The sequence below is a fragment of the Microtus pennsylvanicus genome, chromosome 2, assembly GCF_037038515.1.
Source record: "Microtus pennsylvanicus isolate mMicPen1 chromosome 2, mMicPen1.hap1, whole genome shotgun sequence".
NCBI classification, from domain to species: domain Eukaryota; kingdom Metazoa; phylum Chordata; class Mammalia; order Rodentia; family Cricetidae; genus Microtus; species Microtus pennsylvanicus.
In genome coordinates this window covers 90,857,627-90,877,647 of record NC_134580.1, presented here as the reverse complement: position 1 = coordinate 90,877,647, position 20,021 = coordinate 90,857,627, and the positions used below count along the sequence as shown (strand labels likewise).

General features: G+C 41.5%; 2 protein-coding genes across 6 annotated transcripts in view; one reads left to right on the top strand and one right to left on the bottom strand.

Annotated features, from left to right (window-relative positions):
* On the top strand, positions 1-5,389 carry Emc4 (ER membrane protein complex subunit 4). 3 transcript variants are annotated; one of them, XM_075961714.1, is made up of 5 exons: positions 1-202; positions 514-628; positions 4,041-4,194; positions 4,445-4,605; positions 5,000-5,389. In XM_075961714.1, the coding sequence occupies exons 1-5, from the start codon at positions 117-119 to the stop codon at positions 5,033-5,035; spliced, it is 552 nt and encodes a 183-aa protein (XP_075817829.1). In that variant the 5' UTR covers positions 1-116; the 3' UTR covers positions 5,036-5,389. The 3 variants fall into 3 exon arrangements, with proteins under 3 accessions (XP_075817829.1, XP_075817828.1, XP_075817827.1); XM_075961713.1 differs by lacking the exon at positions 1-202 and having other exon boundaries at positions 515-636; positions 5,000-5,188; XM_075961712.1 differs by lacking the exon at positions 1-202 and having other exon boundaries at positions 564-697; positions 5,000-5,188.
* Positions 5,249-20,021, bottom strand: part of Slc12a6 (solute carrier family 12 member 6) — a 90,775-nt gene continuing 76,002 nt past the window's right edge. For all 3 annotated transcript variants that reach the window (XM_075961708.1, XM_075961709.1, XM_075961711.1), the window contains 11 exons: positions 19,543-19,641; positions 17,764-17,883; positions 16,839-16,943; positions 16,315-16,483; positions 14,105-14,300; positions 13,429-13,598; positions 11,898-12,029; positions 10,987-11,094; positions 10,633-10,817; positions 9,876-10,009; positions 5,249-8,121 (listed from right to left, as the gene is read on the bottom strand). In XM_075961708.1, the coding sequence (XP_075817823.1) occupies positions 8,030-8,121; positions 9,876-10,009; positions 10,633-10,817; positions 10,987-11,094; positions 11,898-12,029; positions 13,429-13,598; positions 14,105-14,300; positions 16,315-16,483; positions 16,839-16,943; positions 17,764-17,883; positions 19,543-19,641 (1,510 nt within the window). In that variant the 3' untranslated portion in view covers positions 5,249-8,029. The remainder of the gene's footprint in view (positions 8,122-9,875; positions 10,010-10,632; positions 10,818-10,986; positions 11,095-11,897; positions 12,030-13,428; positions 13,599-14,104; positions 14,301-16,314; positions 16,484-16,838; positions 16,944-17,763; positions 17,884-19,542; positions 19,642-20,021) is intronic.

The following is a 20,021-nucleotide window of genomic DNA, read 5'->3' as shown; positions in this document are numbered from 1 at the left end:
AAGTGCGCTGTGGCGTCAGCGAGCCAGTCGGAGTGCGGACGGTCACCGTCTCTGGTTCCTTCCAGAGGAGCGCTGCGGCGGGAGGGTCCGCGCAGCTTTACCCTGTGGCTGCTGTCATGACGACCCAGGGGGGCCTGGTGGCCAACCGAGGCCGGCGGTTCAAGTGGGCCATTGAGCTGAGCGGGCCTGGAGGAAGCAGCAGGTGAGTCTCTTGAGCGAAGCTCGGTGTCCCAGCCTTTCTCTCTAGAGCCCGAAATCCTGCAGACGGACCTGGGCCACAAGTTTCCCACACGGGTGGATGGCGCACAAACTTCTCCTGAGACGGTTTTGTGCTGTGGAAGTTATTTTACCCTAAGGATCTTTATTTTAGCCTTTCCAGTAGTCTGGGAACGCACGAGAGGGTCTGATTTGGGTAGCGACTCCTGAGGATCTTTGTTTTTGTGATTGATAGACCTGGAAATGCGGGCTTGGAAAGTGGCAGTCTTAGTCTCTTGATTTGGTTTGGTTCTTTAGGGGCCGCAGTGACCGGGGCAGTGGCCAGGGAGACTCACTCTATCCTGTCGGTTACTTGGACAAGCAAGTGCCTGATACCAGCGTGCAAGAGACAGACCGGATCCTGGTGGAGAAGGTACAGAGGTATTAGATGTCACTGTAGCGTTTGGGCCAGCCCTTTCTCACCTTGCTCTCCGGAGGAGAGGTAAAGACAGCCATTGCTTGAGTGTTTGGGAGCTAAACTGCTTTAGATTCATATTACAGTATCTTACATATAAGATCCAAAAGTGGTTAGTTGAAAATAATACGTCTGTGAAATAGGTTGAAAATGGCATGGTGGCAACACCTTCTCCCTGAAGTCATAATTTTCTACTCTAGTTCCCTGACACCATACTTTCAGTCTGTTAGGATGTTGTGTTACTTTTCTAAAAAATAATTTAACTTTATTTTATGTGAATTGGTGTGAAGGTGTCAGATCACCTAGAACTGGAGTTACAGACAGGCGTGAGCTGCCATGAGGGTGCTAGGAATTGAAACCTCTGGAAGAGCAGCTGATGTTCTTAAACTCTGAGCCATCTCTCCATCCCTGTGTTACTTTGTACTTTCAAAAACAAAATCCCAATCCTGCTATCATTTCTTACTGCTTTCACTGTTACATCATCCCAGCCCTAGCCACCACCCTGCACCCAGATTTTTGCAGTAGACTAATCATTACCAACTGCCTCTCCGTCCCTCTGTTTTTATCTATCTGTCTGTCTACCTCGAGACAGGGTTTCCCAGTAGTATTGGAGCCTTATCCTGGAACTCGCAGTGTAGATCAGGCTGGTCTCAGACTCACAGATCTGCTTGTCTCTGCTTCTCGAATGGTGGAATTAAAGGCGTGTGCCACTACTGCCCAGCCCCTTCCTCCATTTATAATAAAGCATGGTTTCTCAACCTCAGCACCATTTTCTTTTGGGGGCTAATTACTTCTTTTGTTGTGGGGACTTGTACTGGGTACTGTTTAGTACTCCTGATCTCTACAATCTCTTCCCATAATTGTGTGAACCAAAGATGTTTCCAGCATTGCCAGATGTTTTCCAGGAGGCAAATTGCCCTTGCTTGGGAACCTCTAATCTAAAAGGGTACAATTCGATGATATACAACAGTGTATACCCTCAATGAAACCACCACCATTTTGAAAGAAAACCTATATTCAAGTCTCCCCCTTCTCAGATTCCCAATATCCCTTTCTGTATAGAGTTCTAACTGATCTTGCTGCTTTTGCCTTGTCCCCCTGTAGTCTCCACGTACAGCCATCAAAATGATCCCTTTAAAACATGCCAGATCATCCCTTCTCAAAATCAGTCTATAATTCCATGTTCATTCAGCATTAAAAAAAAACAAAATCTTTTTAGTATTATACATAACTCTGCATATACCAGTCAGACTCCTCGTAGCATCTTTAGCCTTATCTCCTACCATTTTTGCATTTGTTTACTTTGATCATAATGGTTTCCTCGCTGCTTTTTAAGGATTCCAAACAAGTTCCCATTCCCTGCTTTTTGTGTTTGTTCTCTATTCTTAGAATGCATTTCCTCTGGATTCCTTTATAACTAGCTTGCTTGCTCCTTTCCTTTAGGTTCTCTGAACTGTTACATAGTTAAGCCTCTCTATGGCACTCTGTATCCTTTGTGTTTTTCTGTGTCTTTTATATATGTTAAAAAACATATCACATGGCAATTGTTATTCATCATCTGTCTTATCCCTCTTGTAAAGATATATTAGCAGGGATTTTACAATAGAACTGTGTCCCAAGTGTTTAGAGTGGTGCTTGATATTTTCCTTCTTATATTTCCCTCACAACCTTAATATTGCTGAATACATGATTTTTATTCCAAGGAATGCACACATTGTTTTTACAATATGAAAATGACAGAGCCATTATTAATTTTTATAAGTATTATCTCATAATTTTTCATCTTGGCACATCAAAGTATAATATGATTACATTATAGTAAATTATTAAATTACATTTTTAAAAGGCAGATTATAAAATACTTTTATAACAATTCTGTGTTCTATGAATGATCTATAGGAAATTATTTACAAATAAGGCTTTATAAATGTGAACAAAATAGTTATTATTATATTTATATAGATTTACTTTGCCAATACTGTCAAGATTAAGTTTATTTTTTTATGTTTATTAGTGTTTTGCCTTCACATACATAGTGTGTATTGTGTATGCCTGGTGCTTTCAGAGGTCAGATCCACGACTGGAGTTAAGAGATACGGGTGCTAGGATCCAAATCCGTTCCCCGCAGAAGCAACAAATACTTTTAAACATTGAGCCAATCTCTTCAGCGCCATTGTCAGGATTTTTGCATTTAGATTCAATCATGAGTAAGATATATTTATTTACACACACATACACTTCTCATAATGGGATTTTAAAGTTCGGGTATTTATGGGTTTTGAGTTGTAGAATTTTTAGTTTAATTTTGTTTCCTTCCAAAAGAGTTTAAGACTTGATTTTATTTTTAGCTTTTAATAATCAGAATTTGCCAAGAGAAGCCATCTGGGCTTAATTATAGGGTCAGCTTTGTTAACTGCCATGGGACTATGTTTGTTTCTTTTTTCTTATGCCATTTGTATAAGCCATGTTTCTAGGAATTTATCCATTTCCTAAAATTTCAAATAAATAGAGTAGTCTCTAATGTGGCCAGTGTAACATCTGCAGGATCCATAGAGCTGTCCCCTCTTCCTTCTGGACATGAAAAGTTGTCTTCTCCCCTTTCCAATTCCTCACTTACCAGAATTGAATTTATCGTCTTTGCAAAAACCCAAGTTTACCGTTGATGATTTTATTTATTAATGAATTTCTCTCATTTTTGTTTTCTTCTCAAACTTTAGTGTGTTGTCTCCTTTCATGAACTAGATTCTGAAACTTCTCACACATTCTTTTTTGTTTTTGTTTTGTTTTTTTTTTTTTTCGAGATAGGGTTTCTCTGTGAAACAGTCCTGCTGTCTAGAACTTGCTTTGTAGATCAGGCTTGCCTCAAAGTCAGAGATATGCCTGCCTCTGCCTACTGAGTGCTGTACATTAATATTATGAATTTCTAGTTGGATGTGGTGTGGTGGTGCATATCTACAATCCTATCAGTTGAGAAGATGATACCAAAAACAAAAAACAAACCAAAAAACCCTCAAGTTGGAGGTCAGCCTGGACATAGCAAGATGTGGTCTCAAGGAACGAAAATTATAAATTTCTCAAAACTTGCTGGGCAGTGATGGCACATGCCTTTAATCCCAGCACTTGGGAGGCAGAGGCAGGCAGATTTCTGAATTCCAAGATAGCCAGGACTATACAGAAAAACCAAACAAAAAGAACCCCTGGAAAGCTTGTATAGGGAAGAGTGTAGTAACCTGAAATGGTGACGGAGCTGAAAAACAGCTCAGACAAGCAGAGAACTGAAACTTCTGTTCATTTGACTGAAGCATCATACTGCAAATGTGAGACTGAATGGAGGTACTGATCAGAGGTTTAAACCGTGTGTTTGTTTTAGCGCTGCTGGGACATCGCCCTGGGTCCCCTCAAACAGATTCCTATGAACCTCTTCATAATGTACATGGCAGGCAATACCATCTCCATCTTCCCTACTATGATGGTGTGTATGATGGCCTGGCGACCCATCCAAGCACTGATGGCCATTTCAGCCAGTAAGTATTCATAAACTAACCACCCTTCAATGGGTGCTAAAGATTGAAGGCAATTTCTGTGGTTTATTTTTGGCTAGAGGGTGCACAGGGTGGTAATGAGAGTGGTGGCATGAAAAGAAGATGGTGTGTAGTTTTCTGTGTACTTGGAGTGATACTATTTACAATCTTGTGTATGTATGTATAAATTCATAGTTGCTTTCATTCATAGTGGGAGACAAAAGGATTTTGACAATATCTATTATCCTAACAGCTTTCAAGATGCTGGAGAGTTCAAGTCAGAAGTTCCTTCAAGGATTGGTCTATCTCATTGGGAACCTGATGGGTTTGGCATTGGCTGTTTACAAGTGCCAGTCCATGGGACTGTTGCCTACACACGCATCAGACTGGCTAGCCTTTATTGAGCCCCCTGAGGTAAGGTTAATGTTTCAGGCAAATGGGATGTATGGATCATTTGATGGGGGAATTAGAGTTGGTGTTGAGAGTTCACTTAATTTTTTTTAAAGCTTTATTTTTACATTGTCATGTTTATTGCATGCCTCTGTGTGTGTGTTGTGGGGGTTAGAGAACAACTTGCAGGAGTTGGTTTTCTCCTTCTATTATATTGGTTTTGAGAACTGAATTCAGGTTATCAGGCTTGGCAACAAGTGCCTTTACCCTCTGAGCCCTCTAGCTGGCCCAAGAGTTCATTTTTTAAGTAATAAAAAGTATTAGGAGTTTGGAAGTTAGTGTCGTGTATGGCAGAGCGTGTGATTAAGTAACTGAGTAAGTTATGCATCGTTCACCTCTTTGCTGTTTCTTTTTTTAGAGAATGGAGTTCAGTGGTGGAGGATTACTTTTGTGAACCCAGTAAGCACCCGGTGTCCATGTGTAGAGGCCTCGTTTGCATGGGCCTCGTCTGCACTCTGCTTAAGCTCACAGCTCCTTAGTGTGCTCACTTAGAATAATCACGCATGTTGAGAAGAACCAAAAAGTCTGCAGTTCTTTCATGGTGAGAGACAGATTCTACGAGGACAATGTGCAGCGTGTTACAGCAGAAAAGAAACTATAGCACAACTTGTGACTGAAAATAATGTAGAAAACTTTATTTATGTTCTCAGCACAGAGCAAAACAGACAAAACCAGACTATGTAAACAAAAGAACAGCAGCCGCTGAGTAGCAGCATCTCCTTTCAATAAATTAAACGGTTGAGAACAATGCTTTAAAAGTTTCTCAAGTTCCCCTTATGTCTGTGTTAATATTTCACTTCTATATCGCATAAGCAGAGACAAAGATTCTATATCAGACATTTTTTTGGAAGATGTGAGAAACTTCTCTCCTGGACTCAAATTTTACATGATGAAAAGAAAACCAGAAAAAAGAGCATGTAAATATGCTTACAGTCTAACTTATTTTAATATCCACAATAAGAAGTTTTTTAACATTTGGGGGAATGAGGATTGATGGGATCCTTGGGGCCACAAGAATAGGATGCGACGGAAGAGGAAGAGCAGTGACTTCCTCTGCCACGAGGAAACTGGCACTTGTCAAGCAGGCCCTGCAGTTCAAACTCCAGCTTTTAAGATCGCTATGGAAGGCTGAGGGCCAGCTGGGGGAGAATGAATGTTACAGCCTGCCTGATAACTCATAGATAAGACACACAAGCTGGGTCTTCTAAGAAGGCAGGAGAAGGCCTTTCTCTTCCCTCTAGAAACATTTGGCCCCTTCCCCTAAGGTGCATTTTCTCTCAAGTTTTCAGTATTGCTTTATTTGCAGTGATTAAAAGAGATAAAGACACTTTGCAGACAGACAACATAAGCAACACATAGACATGAAATGCTCTAGACAGAGATGAGTATAAATCTGGCCTAATAACCATTTTTCCATGTAACAGTGATTTTATGCTTTAGGGACTGAAGTAATAGCTATATTAATAGCTACTAATTTTCTTACCCTTTAAAAGATTCTTACACAGCTCTAACCACAGCCTTTCTAAACGTTAACTTTATTCTCTGCCCATATTTGATAGCTAAAAAGGTGGTATCACTTTGATCAGGGGTAGATGTTAGGCAGTTCATGGGCAGGCTGGCTTTTACAGAATGGGTGTTTAATACCTTGGAGCCTAGGGGACTGTATTCAACTATAGAACTGAGTGTTGGAAAGGGAACTGGAGACATTTTTTACCCTCTGCTGGGAGGAGCAGGAAAAAATTTTGCATCCTCTATGCTACCTTGAGTGGCAGGTGGGCAGGGTGTGTGTGTGGGAGGATTAAGAACAAATCACATGACTCAGCTTCTTAGGCCATTATTTTGAGGGTCTTCTGTCTCAGGATGAATTTTGGGTGTTCCATTCCTCCAGGGTATGGACTGTGGCAAATTTACCATAAGGGGAATTTAAAAGCAGTCATGTATGTAAGCAGGAAGACAGTCTCTTAACTATCTTGTAAAGAATATGAAGGTTTCACATACTTGAAATTACTGCTCAGCCACAAAGACTTCCTATGCTGGTAAGCCGGGTGTTCATGATCGATAAATTAGGAAAATAAGAAGCTGAGCTTACACAAGTATTTCCTTGGCACATTTAGAGATTTCTGGAAACAAAACTGACAGAGCAGATCATTGGCTTAGGGAACCACTTGGTTCAGAGCCAAATTTCTGGAGTCTGAGTGAAGAATAACATTGCAAGGGGGCTAGCTCAGCTTTGGGCATGGAGGCGAGCGCCTCAAGTCTTCACTATGGCTTTGGTGAAGAGGCCACAGATTGATTTCTTGTGAAAAAAAAGCTGCTTATGTCAGGCCAATGCGAACCTGTCTGCCACTTTAGACAGATAATTTTGGCACCGTGTAAAGGGTATGGCTCTCACATGCCCAGTTCCCCTGCTGAACCCCTCTAAAGCCAGGAGCCCCCGGAGGTAACAGTACACACTCCTATTGTCTCTGTCTCTAAAGCCAGGAGCCCAGGAGGTAACAGTACACACTCCTATTGTCTCTGTCCCGGAGGTAACAGTACACACTCCTATTGTCTCTGTCTCTTACTTAGAGCTTTTTTTTTTTTAAACCAGTGCCTACTAAGGATAAAAGAAGAAACCCTCCTGGTTAAGCTGCTTAACAACCTCCAATTCTTAAGATAATACATTGTGTGCTTTGTGTCGCAGAGCTAATCATAGACTCTATTTCTGCACATTTTAATAGTACTCTCTGGAATCCTGTCTAGCCATTTGAAAACCAGAAAAACATCTTACCTTTCAAAAACCTTTTTCCATAGTAACACTGTCTGCATCACAACCACAGCATGGGTTTTAAAAGAAACACCGTTGAAATATACAGTGGCACAGCACAGACAGTAAAACTTAGTACCTGGGGGATCTGATTTTTGAGTAAAAGTAGAAGCTGCAGCTAGTTTTCAGGTTTTGTATAAGCATCCTAAATTTTCACTTCGTTTGCCGCAGGCTATCTCCAACAATGGTAACGGCCACGCTCATTTTTTGCTAAGGTGAGACTGACAGGCTCTCTGGTGTCATCATTGAACCGTGTCTTCTTCTGAGACTCATCCTGAATGTTGGATATTAACTTTTTTTTTTTTTTGCTTTTAGTTTAGTTTCTAGCATATGTTTTACTAACTCACTACCTTCAGCAGTTTTGGCTTGCCTTCTCCTGCCATGGAAATAGCTTTCAGGACTTGGCCGTTCTGATCATAAGGGAGTATTTGCCTCTGCTGGGATGGCAGATCATGTTGTCCAAGAGCATAGTTGGGGCTCAGCTCCGCAAGAGTAGAGTGGGAGTGGTAGGAAAGAGCTGTCATCTCCATGGGCGATGAGTCTTAGTGACGGTAAGACCAAGGAGAATCTTGCACAAGCTGATTAGGAGTAAATGGTGATTACTTCACTGCCACCGCCCCGGACAAGGAGGACTCGCTCTAATCCCTCGGTGAGTACTTCTAGGAATTCCATGTCTTCAGAAGTTGTCAAGGAAACAGGCAGATGAATAGCACACTATAACCTGGCACCAGCAACCCAAGTTTGTTTGATCACAGAGCTGCAAACTCAGCATACTCCTCTTCATAATTATATATTCAGAATTGGAAAAGCCTTAACTTTGGACTCAACATCCATCTGTACATTCACCACCCATTCATTTCAGCAGTGCTATGCATAAAAACAAGGGCCCTGTGCATGCTAGGCAAACACCCTACTATGCAACTGTTTCACCTGCTCTGATTTTAATTTCTGAAATTTGTAAACTGTCTCACTAAATTGCCCAGGCCAGTGTTAATTCTTCATGGCACCTGGGCAGACCTCTAGTTTTTCCTTACTTTTCTAAGTAGCTGAGATTACAGGCTTGCACCACCAAGCCTGGAATTGGATTTAGTTTTAAATCTATGAAATAATCTTGGGATCTAGATCTTTGCATATTTAATACAAGGTATTCTCATCTGTTTCCTTCCTCCCTACCTTCAAGTACTGGGACCTGAACCAAGAGTCCCATGCATGTTAGGCAAACGTTCCACCACTGAATAAGCCCCAGCCCTTATTTGTTATCTGCTAAATGTGATTTAAAACCGGGTAAACAGTGAGATGGCTCAGCTATTGAAAGAATTTGTACACGCCTGACAACTTGAGTTCAATTCTTTGTAATGAGTGGGGAGAACACACAAATACTGTGGAGGTAGACTCTCACTGTGTAACACTAGCTGGTCTGAAACACAGTGATCTGCCTGCCTCTGCCTCCTGAATGCTGGGATTAAGGGTGCATCACAATGCCTGGCATAAATAAAAAGTTTTAAGTGGCTGGAGAGATGTCTCAGTGGTTAAGAACACTTGATGCTCTTGCAGAGGCCAGAGTATGAGTTCCCAGCATGCATGTGACGGCCCATGACCATCTGTAACTCAGTTCCAGGAAGTCCAACACTCTCTTCAGACTTCCATGAGCACCAACTAAAGTGCACAAGCATACATGCAGGCAACAGACACATTAAAGTAGGGGCAGGTAAAAGTGTCCAAGCCTGAGTAGCTGAGTCTGATTCTCAAAGGGTGCCTTCTGACCTTTACATGCTATGGAGCATGCATATTCATGTGCCTGTACACATGTGTATGCACACGAACTGAAAACTAGAACTGACAGTATGTTTTTTCTTTTGACAAAAATGCCAAAATATAAGAAAAGGGCTAAAAAAATACCAGCTCAAAAGATCTCTAGTGATCCCACAGAATTTCTAAGTGAAGCTGCGTGAGTCAGATTTTCATACCATTTTTTCCATTAATGAACCATCCCCCCTTTCCTCAATGGTGCTCCTAGGAATGGACCGGTCTCACTGCAGGGCTAGAGGGTTCCCATAAACATAACCCTGGATGAAGAAGAAGCCTTAGGCCATTTCCTTTGTTAGGAAGTTCTATCTCCAATGTTTCTCCCCTAACTCCATCCAGAAGACGGTTTTGCAGAGGATCCTGAAAGGAGAATGGATGTGGGTTCTGTCTCTAGGTTTATTGCTGAAAATTAAGAGTCTTGGGATTCAGAGAGTACATAGTAACTCCCTGCCCCGGCTGCCTGAGAGGAAACCAGTTAATCTCACAACTTTGGAAGCATCCCTACCTATAGCATTTAGCTCTTCCTCAGAGGGAAAGTGGAGAACAGACTGACTTTAACCATTGCCTTGTCTCATAACAAACGAAGGTTTCTTTCCTATTGGCACCTTCACAGGAAGGATACAGTTTTCATCACCTTCAGGGTTCCGGGGTGGTCCTGGCATATTCAGCAAAACCAGTTTGGCTTCATGGGACTTGTTAACTATGACTTCATTGAGCTTCACTGCTGTGTGCATACGTCTCACATTGGACTGGTCCCTGGTGGGGAAGAAGTGAGAGAGCTAAGGCGAGAAGAAAGCCAGTTATAAGAGCTCTTTGTTTGGATGCCAGAGCCTTTTCACTTGACTACATAATGTCATAATATGTGTGTGTGTGTGTGTGTGTGTGTGTGTGTGTGTAGGAGGGCAGCTTTTTGGGAGTTGGTTTTCCTTCCACCAACTTTTGGGAGATCAGTCCTGGTGCTCACGATCAGGTCCTAAGGTTTGGCAACAAGCCATTATTTCGCTGGCCTGGTTTGGTTTTCTCATTCTGCTTTCTTATTTTATTTTTAAATGTTTATTTATTTATTATGTATACAATATTCTGTCTGTGTGTATGTCTGTAGGCCAGAAGAGGGCACCAGACCTCATTACAGATGGTTGTGAGCCACCATGTGGTTGCCGGGAATTGAACTCAGGACCTTTGGAAGAGCAGGCAATGCTCTTAACCACTGAGCCATCTCTCCAGCCCCTGCTTTCTTATTTTTTAATAATAGACAAATAATACAGAAATAAGCAATGTAGAGGAGAAAAGGATGGTTAGCTTGTACAGGTAAAGTCACATGTACCACTGCATAGACTACTATATTGTTACAGGATAAGCTTGTGAGTAGAAACACTTACGGACGCATATTAAGTAGGTCCTGGAATCCTTCTATTGACTTGACCTTTTGCCCCCGGGTTGCCATGTACTTATCCTTGGTCCAAGTCATGTGTACCTTCTCCTGGTAAGTTTCTGTCTCTTCATCTTCATCAGAACCAATGCTAGTTAAGCGTAGCATTGAGTTTCGATCTTTCACCAGCTGTGCCTAGGAAAGGTCAAACAGTTATTCTCCCTGTTCTTATGCTTTAACTGTTTTGAAAGGACCATAGGCTATACTGGAATAACTGAAAAAATGAGAAGAAAAGATTTGTCTTCTGATATCACTGTCAGACCTCACAGACCAGGCCAGGTCAATCCAGCAAGCTCTTTCTTACCTCTCTGTCTCGTTCTGTTTTGGACAGTCGCATGTGCCGGAGCATCTGGGACCTCTGCTCCATCATGAGGGTGCGCTCATATGTATAGGCAGAGATGTCACTGTCGTGCTGCCACAGACAGCACAGAGAGAAAGGAGGGTTAGCCAGAATTTGTATTTTTACACATTGACCTAATTCAGAAAAACTGTCAGCACATCAACCGTTCACTCCTATTTTGTTCAGTCTTGAGTTATAAGGACATGATTTCAGGGATGGAGATTAAATACAGTCACTGAGTATTTTCCATGATTTGACCATATTTGTGGCCTTGAAACAAAATACTGCACCTTGTATTTTCCATACAAAGCTAGTGTGATTTTTAACATGAATATTAATAAATATATTAAGCAGCTAAGAGTTTGAAATATATATATATATACGATCAAACATCAATATATAATGTATGTATGTATGTATGAGCTGTGTAATAAATAACAAAGCAAAGAAAAAGTAACTCCAGGGGCAGGAAGATGACTCAGTGGATAAAGACATTTGCTGCCAAGTCTGATGCCATGAATTTGGGTCCGGAGACTCACTCTCACACTCACACACTCTCTCTCTCTCTCTCTCTCTCTCTCTCTCTCTCTCTCTCTCTCTCTCTCTCTCTCACACACACACACACACACACACACACACACACACACACATAGAGTAATAAAAATATAGATAATTTAAAACGAAAGCAAATAAAAAAAAACTCCCAAACATTTATACATCCTACTTACTTAGGTCAATAAATTAGGATTTTTTTTTTTAGGACTAGGGGGTTAAACCACACATTTATAGCTGATTAATATCCCAGACTAGATTCTAGAAGAGAGCTGGGGTTGAGGGAGTGGTGTTCTCCTCTATTTCAAGTTCCACTTCCTCACCATCTCCACCACTTCCACTTCTGCCTCAATGCGCAGATGGTACAGGAAGGTGGCCAGATCTTTCTTCATCTGGATACTGTTGTCTTCGAGTTGGGCCACTGTGAAGATCCTTATGCTGCATTTTCTCCATACCTGATGAAATGCCATGTGTACATGGGAAATTAGGTGCATGAAGGGGAAAAAGTGATTCCCTAAAATGAGACATTTGTGCCTAGGATGAGCTTGCTGTAGTATCAAGTATTTGTTCCTTGCTTCCTGCTTGATTCATTTTTGTAGTAGTGTAAAATGATGTGAGTTGCCTCTCTGTATGCAGTGAATATGTTTTGTTACTATTGGTTAATAAAGAAGCTGATATGGCCAATAGCCAGTCAGAATAGAGCCAGGTGAGAATTCCAAGCAAAGATAAAGGGAGAAAGAAGGTGGAGTCAGAGAGACACCAGCAGCTCTCGAAGGAGTACAATGCCAGAGCATTACTGTTAAGCCACGGGGCATGTGGCGATATACAGATTATTAGAAATGGGTTAATTTATATGTAGAGCTAGTCAGTAAGAAGCCTGAGTCATTAGTCAAACAGTTTATAATTAATATTAAGTCTCAGAATGGTTATTCTGGAACTTGTGGGCTGGAGGTTTGACTAAGCAACACATTAAATACAATCTAAGTTAACACAATAGCTCAGGCTGGCCTTGAACTTTGATCCTCCCACCTTGGCCTCCTGAGTGGTGGGATCTACCAGCATCCTTCATTATTGCTGGCTCTAAGTTCTTAATTCTGTTACAAGAAAAAATTTGCTCATGTAGTATTGTGAAATTGATGTTTGTCCCTGACTCTTGGAATTTAATTTGTAAAATCCTTGGAAGGACAAGGGACTGAGGATTGGGTTGACCACCAATGGCGAATGGTTTAAGGCAGAAGCATGGGTAGAACAGTACTTTCAGTCTGCATCCTCAGGATGCAGGAAGGCAGTGTGTAAGACTATCAATCTGTGGGATAGAATGCCACCTCCAGATAATAAAGTCAGAATTGATTCAGCAACACCAAGTTGCTGCCTACTGCAGGAACAGCTGCTGGTTTCATATGGGGAGGGTAAAACACATCTTCATAACCCCATCCAAGATCCACCGAGAGTGCTTTATTCAGACAGCATAACAATGACACCATACAAACATATCGGAGAATGAGTATATATGGGTATGGCAGGCACAACATGTACATACTTACCCCTGAAACTGATGTGTTCCTGTTGCTTTTGTTTGTTTGTTTCAAACACTCATATGGAATTTTAGTACCCTTGTTGGAGTCCACTTAAGGTGGATTGGTAACATACAACAACAACAGCAACAAAATAAAATAAAGTTAAAAAAACCCTAAACCCACTCTACTTCTAATAATGTTGAAGCTGGGATTATGGGACAGCCCAGAATAAGCCCCAACTCTTGAGATTTTAAGTGCCACCACTACTCAGTTAAATAATAATGCACGTAGTGAGCCAGGCCAGCAAGAGAATGCTTTGCAAGAGTGCCCAGAGTACCTTGTGCTGCTTCAGCAGGAAGGGCAGCAGCATCAGCATGCCCCCATCATGCACGATCCACCACACGTCAATGTTGCCCTCAGAAAAGGGCTCCACGTTGCTGGGAAAGAAGGAGACGTTTTTAGCCACCAGCAGGGCTAGGTGGGCAGCAGTTGTCACTCGAACTGTGCCTATGGAGAGAAGAGAGGGTTTTATATATCCGTATACAAACGAGCTGCTGCACTTTCTCTGCTTCCCACCATCTCAGGACAGGAAGGAATAATGTGTCCTACTGACACCACACATCACACTTTACGAAGAGACAGAGGTCACTGGGGGAAGTCTAGAGCGCTAGTAATGAATGGAGAAACACGGTTTAGGAAACTAGAGATACTACACATTTAAAGTATGAATCTGGGAGAGTCTGATGAAAGACAATCTTTCTAGTTCTTGTGAGGACATCAAAATGAAAATGACAAATGAATATGACAATAGATGAGACTTGACATAGATAAATAATTTGTGAGCATAAACGTAAAGTTGGACAGGGCAGGTAACAGGTTATTAGGAGTTTTTAAGTGGCCTTCTAGCAGCATGTTTCAACACAGCACAGTCTCTACTTTATAAGAGTTAGCGTGACAGATTTAACTTGATCCCTCTCTGGGCCCTTAGGTCAGTACAGGAAACAGTTTTGTACCAATGAAAGTCTTCCAAGCGCGAGCATCTTCACTCTGACGCCAGCCATTGGGCCAGCCCATCACCACTGTGTTGTGCTTCATGCCTCCAAGGCCACAGGACTGGATGAGGTGTGAAATACCCTCTTTCAGCTTGGCAGCCACCACCAGCTGGCAGAATCCTTTTACCTTTTCTGCCTCCATTAGGTGCTTAATGGTCTGAAAAACATACAAAACTTCAACTGTGTTGTCTGGTTTCTGTCCTGCACAACTGCTTTGCCCTGAACCTTTTAACTCATCATCCCTTCTCGTTATTGTATTCCCATCTTTCTCTAAATTCAATGTAATACTGTAATATAATAGATGTAGTAACATAATGTAATATAAAAGTCCAAAGACTTCAATGTGCTCCACTGAAGCGCCATCTTTGTTTTTGTTTTGCTTCATTTGTTTCACTTTAGAAGTGCTTACTGCCTACGTGCGTATCTGTAGCTGGTGGTCCATATGTAGCTCGTCTTCCCTTTCCTCTATTCTGTTTGCTTCCTTTTCAGGTGAAGCACTGAGCACAAGGCTGTCCAAAAAGTAGTGGACATAGTTTCTTGATTGACAAGGCAAATTCACTAGTGTCAACACCATAATCTTGTTCAAATTCACTAGTGTCAACACCATAATCTTGTTAATCCCAGGCATTCCTTAATCTTTCAGGAAACCTAGGCATCCTAATAACCTAATAATCTGATGATCCCTGAAGTTCACTTGAGAATTTTCTCAGGTAAGGTTTCCCTTTTCCCCTTCTCTTTTTCGTATATTCATTCTGACATTTGAATAATGACTGAGTACACCTGCATTTAATTTATTATGCTGCATTTAGTCAAGTTAACTTAGAGGCGGTATCACATGCCTATTTATTCTTACCCAACTCCTCTGTTGGAAAGGGAATGGGAATAATGATGTACAAAATAGATATGATTTTCTCAAAGACACAAGTTAAATTAGTGGTTATCTAGGGTAACGATATTGATTTGCAGCCATATGCTTTTTTTTTTTTTTGGTTTTTTGAGACAGGGTTTCTCTGTAGCTTTGGAGCCTGTCCTGGAACTCCCTTGGTAGACCAGGCTGGCCTCGAACTCACAGAGATCCACCTGCCTCTGCCTCCCAAGTGCTGGGATTACAGGCGTGCGCCACCACCGCCCGGCCAGCCATATGCTTTTTAAAAATTGACTTTTGTCATCTGGATTAATATTTCCCAGAATTTCTAATTTAAAAAAAGGACTAACTTTAAAAATTGATTGTGTGTGTACATGCTGGGAACCAAACTCAAGTTCTCTGTGAGCGCATATGTACTCTGAACTATGCTGCCATCAGATTCAGGGACATTATCATAGTCGAACATAAATTCTCACGATTTCTCTTCCTTTCAGATCAGCGTTTGGAGTCTAACTGAAAATGATGTTTATTGATAATCTCACGGGAAATGCTTTAAATGGGGAGAGTAGACATCTACTCTGGCTCCTTCTGTCTCGGGATTACGACTGTTCAAAAGGCAGCACTGAGTTGGAAGCCTAGGTCACACAGAAAAAAGTTTATCTTAGAAACCTGAGGGGGGAGGGGGAGGGAAATGGGAGGCGGCGGCGGGGAAGAGACAGAAATCTTTAATAAATAAATAAATTAAAAAAAAAAAAAGAAACCTGAGGGCTTCCTTCTAATCTGAACTTAGCTTACAGGTGTCACATAAAGTTGATAAGTCTTTTAAAAATATTACTAAATCTTATGTTCAAAGTTGGTCAACACTTATGCAAAAACATTCTTATAAACTGATTTTTTTTTTTTTTACATCTGCTGTACCATTCAAATGCTTTATGTCCTCCATGATTTCCTCAGCAATCTCTTTTCAAGGGTACATATAGAAAAGCTTTTGGTTTTGGTTTTATGAAACAGGATCCTGGTGCTCACTCTGAAGACCAGGTTGGCCTTGAACTTACAAAGATCCACCTGCTTCTGAATCCCTAAGTGCTGGGATTTTAAAGGCATGCACTACCATGCCAGGCTCAGAAACATATTTTTAAATAATTAGGAATAAAAGCATTTTCCAGCTTTTATTATATGCTAACATAAAAGGTTTATCATTTGGGGAGAGAACCTCACCCTTCTCTGCAAACAGTGCTGGCCTTCTTGTAGGCCATTAAAGCACAAAGCACTTGAGGAACGCAGGTCGGTGGACTACGTTTCTTACTTGCTCTGCAGCCAGAGCTTCCCCATAGTTCTCCAGGAAGTTCCCCACGATGACAGAGCCCACAATAGTGAGTCCCTTTCCTGCCTTGAGCTGGGAGGCAAAGGTGAGGAGGCGAGGGTGCTTGACGTGTAAGTCTTCATCCAGCTTCAGCAATACAAGCAGCTGAGGCCTGTGCAGAGGTGAGGAAGCAGACACTTAGGTGTGGGAAACATAGCAACTTCATCCCTTCTCTCAGGAGGTCTTTACAAAACATTTGACTTGATAGAAGGATGAAATAAGAGGAATGGTAAATGATGGTTCTGAGTTATTTCAAATGTTCTCAGTATTGTCTAAAATTGACCAGTCTTCAAAGAATAACAACATACAATAAATGCATACAATAAGTAAGGCAGCCATATTTTCGGATAGTTCAAAACTGGAAACCAGTTCCTTTGAGCCACACAGTCTTAATCTGGTCATCAAGAGAGCACTGTTGTGTGCTTTAGCTGTGTGCAAACACCACTAAGGTCTGCTGATCGCTTTACCTCCAGTTCTTAGTATGAGGAGGTCCTTCCTCCAGGCGGAGCAAAGCAAAGCGAGCGGCACTGAGGGACAGCCCACGGATGCCATCACCCCATTCCTTCTCAGCCCTGGGGGAGGGGAGAAGAGGAGCAGTCCGTTTATACTGCAGTGAGAAGAAATTCAAAGGAATAAAACCCAGGCTTTTCCGAATCTCACAGTAACACACGTCCAAGGTAGAAGACTAAGACTCATGGTTGTACCTTGTCTACTGTCCCTTATCAGCATGAGGACCCCCTACGAGGCTGACCATCCCAAACCACAGATGGTCCACAACACCATCTGTCTATTCAAAGGCAACTATGTGGAATATAAATTCAAATTAAGAAATTACCTGTAATTGTGATTTTGAAAATAATGGAAAGTCCAAAGTAATCTGCTGAGTCAGGATATAATTTATTCCCATGTTTGGAGGTTGTCTGGGATTTTGGTTGCTTGGATGCTATTCAGGATTAATTCCATTTCAGACTATCCCTTGCTTGAAAAGTTTAGATAAGATGTTTACATTTGTTCTGTACTTTTAAAAGTTTATTTATGTGTACACATCTTTGTATAGAAATGCTCATGAATGTTCAGGTGTCCCTGGAGGCCAAATCAGTGTTGAATCCTCTGGGGCTGGACTAGCAGGTGGTTGTGAGCTGCCTGGGGAGTTCTTGAAACCAAACTCTCTTAACCACTGAGCCATCAATATCTCAGGCTCTGCATCACTTTTTTTTTCTTTTTGTTTTTTGTTGAGAGAGAATCTTGATATGCAGCTCAGGTTGGCTTTCAGTTTTCAATCTTCCTGCCTCAGCTTCCTGAGTACCGTGACTACAGGTGTGTGCCACCATGCATGGCAAACCCGTCATTCTTGACCTTCTCAGCAGTGAGCAAGGCAAAATTTATACTTACCCTTGGTACTCAATGTACTTGTAGATCATGCCAGCAATCACCATAGCTACAATGGCATAATACCAGGAAGAAATAAACATCAGAGCTAGACAGATACTCATTCCCATGAAAGACAGGGCCCTAGAAAATGAAAACAAAAATACAGATCAACAAGTATCTTTCTAAGTAGCAAGAAAAGATAACAGTTCTAGGAAATGCTTCCTGTACTGCGGCGGGGATTGGAAATTTTTTTGTTTTAAATTTCCAGTCAATTATAGACAGAACTTCTGCTAAATACAATGAAAATAATTATTAGGAAAAACCCATCATATCCATAGCCTCTTTCCTTCTTTCTGGTGCTGTGGCTCAAACCCAATGCCTTGCACATGTAGGCAGGCCATCTATCACTGAGCCTTCACACCTAGCCCATACAGGGTGGACCCTGTGCCTTCAGTAACAGAGGGTGCTTCCTGCTGCTGGACGATAGTAAACATAAAAAGGGGTGCAACAGCGTTATCAGCCACAAGGACAATTAATAAGCATTTGGAAAAGTGGGGACTGAACACAGTCAAGAATCTGAAACGTGATGTTAAATTTTTCTCATAGAAGTATTCCTAACATTTTATTTTTTTTGGATTTTTGAGACAGGGTTTCTCTGTAGCTTTTTGGTTCCTGTCCTGGAACTAGCTCTTGTAGACCAGGCTGGCCTCGAACTCCCAGAGATCCGCCTGCCTCTGCCTCCTGAGTGCTAGGATTAAAGGCGTGCGCCACCACCGCCCGGCTCCTAACATTTTTTTATGGGCATTTAATTCCCCATAAGTGCAGAGTCCACTGATGAGAAGCTGCTGTTGGCTCTTTATAGCGAGTGGCTGATTTGGGCAGATAAACTATGCAGACAGTGTATCACTGAAGCCCTTTCGTGTGCAGTCACATTCTAACCCTGTGATGAATGCTAAAGTGTCGACAGAAGAACAGTTAATTTGGAGATTAAGATATAACACCAAAAATCTCAGCACAAACTTCTAACTGATGTTAAAGCTAGGAGGAGGATGGGAGGTGCTAAGCCCAGTTAGGATATGCATTCGTGCTACATAAATGTCACACCACAGGCCGCTACTGGTAAGTGAAGCCAGAGTAAGGAAAGTTAGAAAATAGCAACATAGCAACAGGCACACCTGAACATAAAAACCCACACGATCATATGATCACAGGAAAGACATGAACCTTGGATGGCTCCTTTAGGACTGGCAAGACTTTACTGTGGTAGCACAGCTTTCACTGAGAGCTGTCCTGTGCCCCAGCACTGCACTTTAGATGCGTGACTCCCTGTCATGAATTAGTAAAATGAGAGCTCATGAGGCTATATGCGCTCATGCATATTACAGGGCTCAAAAGGATCAAGGTGAACTGAGGACTTGGGTGCCCTCACGACACAGTCCACATTCTTAATTACTAAATGAAATTCTGATAACTGTGAGAATGAAAACTGATGAGAATATAAAAGTAGAGATAAGGGATGAAATCCAGTACTCAGCTAAGAGAAAATAGGAGAGTAGATGTGCAAAGGGAAGGTTTGAACCTTAGAAATGAAGCAGCCTATAAGTAAGAACTTAATAGTTCTGTGGATCTTGTCAGTTATTATGAAGTGATATAGACAGTTATAAAAGAATAGGAAAGAAGAAATTCAATTGACAACTGAACATTAACATAGTATGGAACAGCTGAAAAATAAAGAGATTTTATTGAGAACCCATAATATCCTAGATTTCTAGAAAGATGATGAACAAGATGAGGACTCACCAGTGATAGTAGCGGAATCGGGGCCTCCAGTTGGGGGTTCGGAGTAATGTCTGCAAGGCACATGCCAAGTTCACAAAGAGGTAACACATGAGGAAAAACCTTGGATAAGAACAGTGAGAAGAACTGTTTTAAAGTGATTCTTTTAGGATGACTTTAAATAATTGGAGGCTTCTGTGCTACTAAACTCTGTTTACAGACCACCAACCATTTATCAAACAGGAAGTAAAGAAATCGAAAACATTTTCCTTGCAAACCTGTTCATCTTCCTATCCTCTCTTTGGGCTGATGGCCAAAAATCATTTTTTTTTAAAAAATTAATGTGTATGATTGTTTTTCTGTATCTGTGTACCATATGTGTGCTTCTAGTATATAGAGGACAAAAGAGGGTGCTGGAACTGGAATTACAGAAAACTTTGAGAAGCCACATAGGTGCTGGGAATTGAACCCAGGTCCTCTGGAAGAGCAGTCAGTGATCTTAA

What these genes read in the sequence shown, in the direction of transcription:
- Emc4 (XM_075961714.1), top strand. Translation starts at nt 117, where the DNA reads ATGACGACCCAGGGGGGCCTGGTGGCCAACCGAGGCCGGCGGTTCAAG. An exon ending in GGGCCTGGAGGAAGCAGCAG is followed by an intron (nt 203 to 513) that starts GTGAGTCTCTTG and finishes TTGGTTCTTTAG; the next exon opens with GGGCCGCAGTGACCGGGGCA. An exon ending in CCTTTATTGAGCCCCCTGAG is followed by an intron (nt 4,606 to 4,999) that starts GTAAGGTTAATG and finishes TTCTTTTTTTAG; the next exon opens with AGAATGGAGTTCAGTGGTGG.